This window comes from Branchiostoma lanceolatum, chromosome 10 (assembly GCF_035083965.1).
Source record: "Branchiostoma lanceolatum isolate klBraLanc5 chromosome 10, klBraLanc5.hap2, whole genome shotgun sequence".
Lineage (NCBI taxonomy): Eukaryota > Metazoa > Chordata > Leptocardii > Amphioxiformes > Branchiostomatidae > Branchiostoma > Branchiostoma lanceolatum.
The window spans coordinates 11,912,736-11,919,696 of NC_089731.1; the positions used below are offsets into that span (position 1 = coordinate 11,912,736).

Sequence of the window (6,961 nt, forward strand, 5' to 3'; positions counted from 1 at the left end):
AAAGAGGTTTCTCCATTAAAAGTTGCAGTTTCGAAGTCTCTGTTCCACAACCTTAACTATTTGATTTCTGGAAAAAAAAACCCAAGTGTTCACGGATACACGATTCTCACACTATATTTTGATATTCTCTTTTGTACTGAAAGGGTCTGGACTTATTGTTGACTTCTTGAAGCTGCCCCCCTCCCACTCTCTCCATCATGGTTCAGATCAGCCGCTGTTGTGGCTTGTGGACCATCCCTGTTGGCTGCATGGCGACAGCTGCAGGATACTGCGTAAGTGTTTTTGTCTTTTCTAATCTTATTGATAACTCGATATCATATCATACAGACTATATGATTATTATAATCGCCGAGCACATCGGTGTGCTCGGTCGGCTCGCTTTTGCAATCTATTATTATTATATATATATATATACATATATATACCAAGTATCTAAGTTGTCACTCAAAAATATAAAGGACTTGTAAAATTGTAATAAGAAGGTATTTTCTAAGTGTTGTACATGTATGCATGTTAGAAAGACAGAAGGAGTGGCATTGCTTTGGCTTACACAAAATACATAACTCTGAAGAATAATGTCCACGACAACTTTCCAATGCAATACCATTGAGAGCCTTCGGGATTTTTATCTACATTGTGTTCTTGTTTTTAACTCAGATATTTGCCATGATTGGGATCATCTTGAGTATCGCAAAGCTTGCGAATCTGTCCTATCTCACCGGATACACGTACGATCACAGTAAGTTTACTTCTCTCTTTTGTCTTGTAAGACACTCATTCTAAGAAAAGTGCGAGTAAGAAAGAACTGCGGAGGGAAGCTTGTGCCGAAGACGCTCCATTTCTTCCAGTATTGGTTTGTTTTGTTTGTTTGTTTGTTTGAACCTTTGTTTATTCATGATAAGCTCAAATCGGCACGCAGGCCGCTTTTCATTGAGGTCATGAGGGAAGAGGTAAGGGTCAGATAAAATATAACAGAGATACACAGTCATTTGAGTCCTAATAACTCTATCAACATATATCATTACATATTTATGGTACAACAATATACAATTTCTACAACATACAACATAAAGTAGGGCGAAAGCTGGTTCATGGTCCGTGTCCGTTCGTTTAGTTCATTTCCGTTACTTCAAGAGTCTCTTGAAGGAAGTCAGATTCGGAGCCGTACGTGTGTCTGGCGGTAGGCTGTTCCAGACATTTGGTCCACGGTAGGCTACCGATCTTCTGAAGATCTCTCGCTTGGGTTTGGGGACAGCCAGCTGACTGCTTGTGCTTTGTCTGGTTGTACGAGTACTCTGGTCTCTACAGTACACAAACATCTGGCGCATGTAGGGTGGCAGTTTGTTGTTTAGGGCTTTGTAGGTTTGTACGGCATTGTAGTATTGGAGTGTTTCTTTAATGTCTTTCCAGCTCAGCCGACAGAGCACTTCGGTTGATGGTGTTCTGTGTGGGGCCTTTAGTATCAGTTTTCCAGCCCGATTCTGCATACTTTTCTGTAGATCCTGGTCGGGGGCAGCTTCCCATGCTGTGCAAGCGTATGTGATGTGTGGTAGGAAGATGGCATTATACAGGGTACAGAGTGCTGAGGTTGAGATGAAAGGGTTTAGGTGTTTCGTCATGAATAATGACCGCCGCAGTTTTCCTAGTACAGCCTTTGCCTGGTCTTTCCACTTGAGCTGACGATCGATAACTACACCAAGGTATGTGTATTTGTCGCATGTTTTTAGGTTGACGCCGTTGACAGCCAAGTTTGGAATGTTGCAGCTTGCCAGTCTTCTGTTTGTACCAATGAGCATACTTTTACATTTACCACCATTCATTGATAACGAGTTCGCAGCAAACCATTGCGACAGCCGTTGAAGGTCGTTTTGAAGTACGTTCTCAATGTTGGTGAAGTCCTTGTTGCTGTAGTAGATAACAGTATCATCTGCATACATTGAAATGTCACAAGACTGAAGGCATTCTGGCATATCGTTGACGTAGATGATGAATAGCAGGGGTCCTAGTATGGATCCCTGGGGTACTCCGTATTTTACTTGGTGAAACTCAGAGGTTGCTCCGTTAATGGATGTGCAGTGTTTCCTTCCAGTGAGGTATGATTTGAACCAGTCAAGGGCGAGTCCCTGTATGCCGTATCTGGACATCTTCTGGTTAAACTGACTAGTCAACAGTTCACCTCCTACTTCTTTCCTGACTCTAAATTCTTGTATAAATGAAACACAAGAGGCGAGTAGAAACAGTCTGACTCCTGGCTCCCCGGGATTGAACCTGGGCCCGCCAGTTCTCAGGCCGCACGCCATAACCGCTAGGCTAAAAGGGCCGGACCCGTTAGACTGGGCAGTTAGTGACCCCACTGTTACATATAAACCGTATAGTTGTCACTACGCTACCCGAGCAACGCCAAGAAAGAAGACATATAACCTAACCTTATCTCATAATGTAACTTTTCATGTTGTATGCTGGAGCTTATCAAGTGTGGATGATAGTGATATTTGCGAACGTAATCTGCTTATTTCAGGTCTGACGTATGTGGGGTTTGCGCTTAATGTCGTGATACTTCTGCTAGCGTATTCTATTTCTTTCAGGTCTGACGTATGTGGGGTAATCTCTAAATGTTGTGCTACTTCTGCTAACGTAATCTGTTTGTTTCAGGTCTGACGTACGTGGGGTTAGCTCTGAATGTCGTGCTACTTCTGCTGTGCAACATGCTGTTTCTGGGTGTACTCAGAGTAAGTCAGTCGCTACGTCATCACAATAGTACCCAATTTTGTTGTGATATGGAGGGCACAATCAAACCGCTGACACGAATCTACTAGCCTCCTTCGCAGGCCTTCTGAACGGTGCCGGCGTTTATTAGAGAAAATTCTTCTCAGTGACAACCAGGAAACTAAAAACTTTTTAAAAAGATAGCCTCCTTTGCGGGCCTTTTGGGCAGTTCCTGCGTTTATATATTGGCGCTGATACGCGATTTTCAACATATCGGTGCCAGTTCTTTTTGGCTAGAGCAATCGTATTGCCACCCGTAGAAAAAGAAGCTGTATTGAAAATCGTGTATCAGCGCCAATTTATAAGCATCAGCCTCACCAAAAAGGCCCGCAAAGGAGGCTATCTTTTCACAGTGTATTGGTTGTCAAAGAAGGATTTTCTTGTAGTTCTTCATCAATCCGCTAGTACGGCATATGACTGAACATATCCTAGACATGCTACCTCAAAAATTTACATCTATGTCATCTATGACTTTTAAATATGATTTATGATTTCTTGTTTGTCTATGATCTATATGATTTGAACTATATCCAGATGAAAAAAAGGTCTGTCAAATGAAACGGATTATCCAAACAATGCCATATGGCTGACAAGATGTATGGATTTCATTGTTATTTCAGAAACATGCAAGTTTGTGTTTCGCCTGGGTGGCGGGCATGGCGCTCTGGGCATGCGTAAACATGTCCGTGGCTGTCCTCACTACAGACCAGGATATAGACCTAATCAACTCGGTAGGTAACCCCTTCAAACAGCCTAATCATGGCTTATGGCCTAGGATGTGATCTTTGAGCAGAAAGGCAGAACGATACTCATGATTCTGTGCCTAATGTAGCATCTATCAGGCCCCGCGGATGGCTGGAATAATAGTAGAAGTTTGCCAAATAGAGTGAATAGTATGCTAAGGGAGTCGGCTACGGAGAGAGGGACCATATGTTAACTAGAGGTCGCAAACTGTAACTTTTATGGCGGACTAGCTTCTCTGGCATGTTATCCGTCTATTCAGCCAATTTCTACGATTTTTCCAGCGACCTGTGGAGCCTGGTCTAATGCACAAACGTTGGATAAAGATACCAAAACATTCCAGACTACGATAGTTCATGATCTCAGAACTTAGCGGGCAAGCTGTTTGTGTACATGTACAAATTTATTTTGATCTTTCTTGCATCACTGTGATCTTCACGGATGTTTAAACGGGTCAGTCCAGAACAAAATGTCTCAGGGAAGAAAATGGGTGAACATGCTACCTTTGCATAGCCTAAAAAGAGATCATCATATGTTTCTGTAGGAAGGTTCTATTTCCGATGATGCTGGGCCTATTGCTAACGTTCACGCCGGACTGATTGCAAGTTGGATACTGGTGGTAGCAGAGCTACTCCTCTTGGTAATTCCACTCTTTCTTACTCTTACTCCGTTCACCGAGATATTATATCATATCATATCATATCAATGTATTCTTGCATATGTATTCTTAACATAACCACATATCTCTTTTGTGTATGTTGAAAGGAGATCAACATTAACGCACACTACGAAGGAAAAATATCAATGATGACAAATATGCTGTGTAAACGACACCTAGCGACCTGCACTTGAACTACATATTTCAAGACTAGCATCACTACGCATGCGTGTCGAAAGATATAAAACAAAGAACTGATGTAGTAACGGTTTTTATCCAGGCTTACAATTTGTGAGAAATAAACTGATACAAAGCCAGATGAAAAAGAATTTCGTATTCACGGTAATGAAATATTGCATTCTATCTCTACTCATATCTTAGATGTATTGCGGCCTTGTTGTCCACACGCATGCGCAGAGACTTTCCAGAGAGCGTGTCTTTCGTGAGTTATCAGCGACACAGTCGTCTGCCGAGACAAATCCAGGTGGGCTAAACGTTTATGAAAACCGTTAAGATAACATAGCAGAAACTATAATTTCATTAATAACTGTACAATATTCATGCTTTTATCTACGCAAAATTAATACTTTTCAGTCCCTGCAGAATGAATATTACGATATTGGCATTGAAATATTCCAAAAACATTGAGCAGCTTAGCACTGTATCTTTTTGTCTAGTTGGAGAGTCATCAACAGTGAGGTACCATGCAAAACAAATAAGCCATCTACCTTGGCATTAATTCAGTTCCAGCATGTTTTCCCCTTAGGGTTCCTGGATTCTAGGCAATTAGAAACATTGCCAGCTGTTCTCGTTCGCTGGGTAAAAGTCACGTCTGTATCTTGGGTCTTGATGATTGAACGTTCTGATGATCAAATAACAACCGTGTGGATCAAGATTTGCTATGTGGATAGCATACTAAACGCGGTAATCCCTATAAGGGTCATATAGGCTTACCCTACATGTCGCATAATGTATAAGGTCAGTATATTAGTGGCCAAAATAAGTACATTAGTAGGCAATGTAAGTGCATTAGTAGACAGAGTATTGGTAGAGCTATAGGCATCCACATTAATGCGTTGTTATTCTCCAATGTTTTTCAGGAAATGTATCTTACGGTATGGACCTTCAGCCTGTGATGGGGACGCCTCTCTACGCCTACTCATAAATCAATCCGCGGTCTCATCGTCTAATCCTTGCTACATGTATATAATTTGTACAGCACTGTGACGTCACTCACGTAAGCTACGAGTACTAGAACGCAGTTAAACACAACATGCAAGATTTAAGCTAGCCTTGAGGCCAATATGTGGACTTCGTCATTTGAAAAGTGACCAGTAAAGAGTCCGGGGATATGTATATATATATATATACTTGTATTCAGTGACATCGGGAAGAAAAGTACATCATATAGCCATTAATTTTCAAGTAACGCACGTTTTGCTGAAAGTAAAGGGTATATAGTATATGGTAACGTTATACGTTAGTAAGCAAGGCCAAATGAGGTTTAAAGTCATGATTTTAAACCTCCTTGATTCAAGTGGCGTTTCAGCGTGGATGTCTTCTGCAGCAATGAACAGCCACCAGTTAAACTCTGTCAACGCAAATCCAATATCCGTGTCTGCATGCAACACATCGTTTTTGTATATGCTCACGTATTCCTTGCCACGCTTGTGCGTTTTGTAAAGAAAAGACAGTTAGGGACGAACCAGCTAACTTGGCGTTTTTACGATATGCAATGGGGAGAGGGTACAGAGGTAAAGATTAGTTCGGGGTCGACTCTCTGTACTTTTCCAATGTAACTGCTTATTTTAGTGCACGTGTTTTGGTAGCACAAAATGTTCTCTGTGCTATTTTTCATCCATGTTAAAGCAAAATAAAGGGTTATTCTTTCATGTCCTACGAAAATTAATGGTGGCGGGTACATCATTTTATGACAATGCATACATGAACTGTAGCCTACACACAGGCGTGGCTGTGACAAGTTAGTCTCTACCAGACTAACTACGCCGGCTATAGGAAGAATATTTGCCAGGGTATCATTTGCAGGCTCCGCTACTCGGGCGAAATGTGATATTTACCGTGGACTGACTCTACTGGCTAATTAGTCATTTTTCTGCTAAATTCTACGATCCATACGCTCGTAGGAGGGCCTGGTGGAGGCTAGTGAGAAGGCGATACCTGAATGACTAACGGTTTATGTTGGCACTGCTGGCACTGCTGATGTCACTGAGTTTCTCAATCAGCACACTTCCTCATAATCTTTTTAGATTAGAAGTACAGTAACAAAGACAAAAGACAAGAACTTAGTGGCACTGCACTCAAGTACAAACCTTATATCACAGTGCCACAAAAAAGCTACACAATATCAGAAAAGGACAAACTTAAGCAAGTGTCATTAAGCAAAAAGTATGATAAATTAAATCTTTTGACAAATATTTACACATTACACACAACATAAAGACTTTGCTCTGGAGAGCTTTGGAGACGAACTCTCTGTCTCTTCTTCAACCCAGTATTACAGTCAGGTCTCGTCTTGGAGTTCTCTCGTCACGTGACTTGATGTTGATCATCATGTGACAAGAGACAGTCATAGTATAGGCTTGAGATAGTGACGCCCCCTGTCCCTGTTCAATGTACTAATTTAGTTTAATCAAATCTTCTTTCGTTCTTTCCTCATTCTTTTACGCCCATACACCAGCCAGCATTTTCATCAATACATTATTGTATTACGCTGTAGAAGTTCTTATTGCAATGATTGACGTCATCAGTAACAGGACCAATATCTTGAAGAAAATG

At 41.3% G+C, this 6,961-nt stretch overlaps 1 protein-coding gene across 1 annotated transcript; it reads left to right on the plus strand.

Annotated features, from left to right (window-relative positions):
- The first annotated feature begins 84 nt into the window (after window positions 1–84).
- Window positions 85–6,057, plus strand: LOC136443317 (uncharacterized). The gene is made up of 7 exons (XM_066440506.1): window positions 85–272; window positions 658–739; window positions 2,653–2,729; window positions 3,387–3,497; window positions 4,052–4,147; window positions 4,547–4,649; window positions 5,266–6,057. Exons 1-7 carry the CDS (start codon window positions 198–200, stop codon window positions 5,328–5,330), a joined length of 609 nt encoding a protein of 202 aa, XP_066296603.1. The 5' UTR covers window positions 85–197; the 3' UTR covers window positions 5,331–6,057.
- The last annotated feature ends 904 nt before the right edge of the window (window positions 6,058–6,961 follow it).

Bases quoted from the DNA above. Each gene is read 5' to 3' on its own strand.
- LOC136443317 (XM_066440506.1), top strand. From the start codon at position 198: ATGGTTCAGATCAGCCGCTGTTGTGGCTTGTGGACCATCCCTGTTGGC. The intron at 740-2,652 runs GTAAGTTTACTT...TGTTTGTTTCAG, and splicing joins CGGATACACGTACGATCACA to GTCTGACGTACGTGGGGTTA. The intron at 4,650-5,265 runs GTGGGCTAAACG...AATGTTTTTCAG, and splicing joins GTCTGCCGAGACAAATCCAG to GAAATGTATCTTACGGTATG.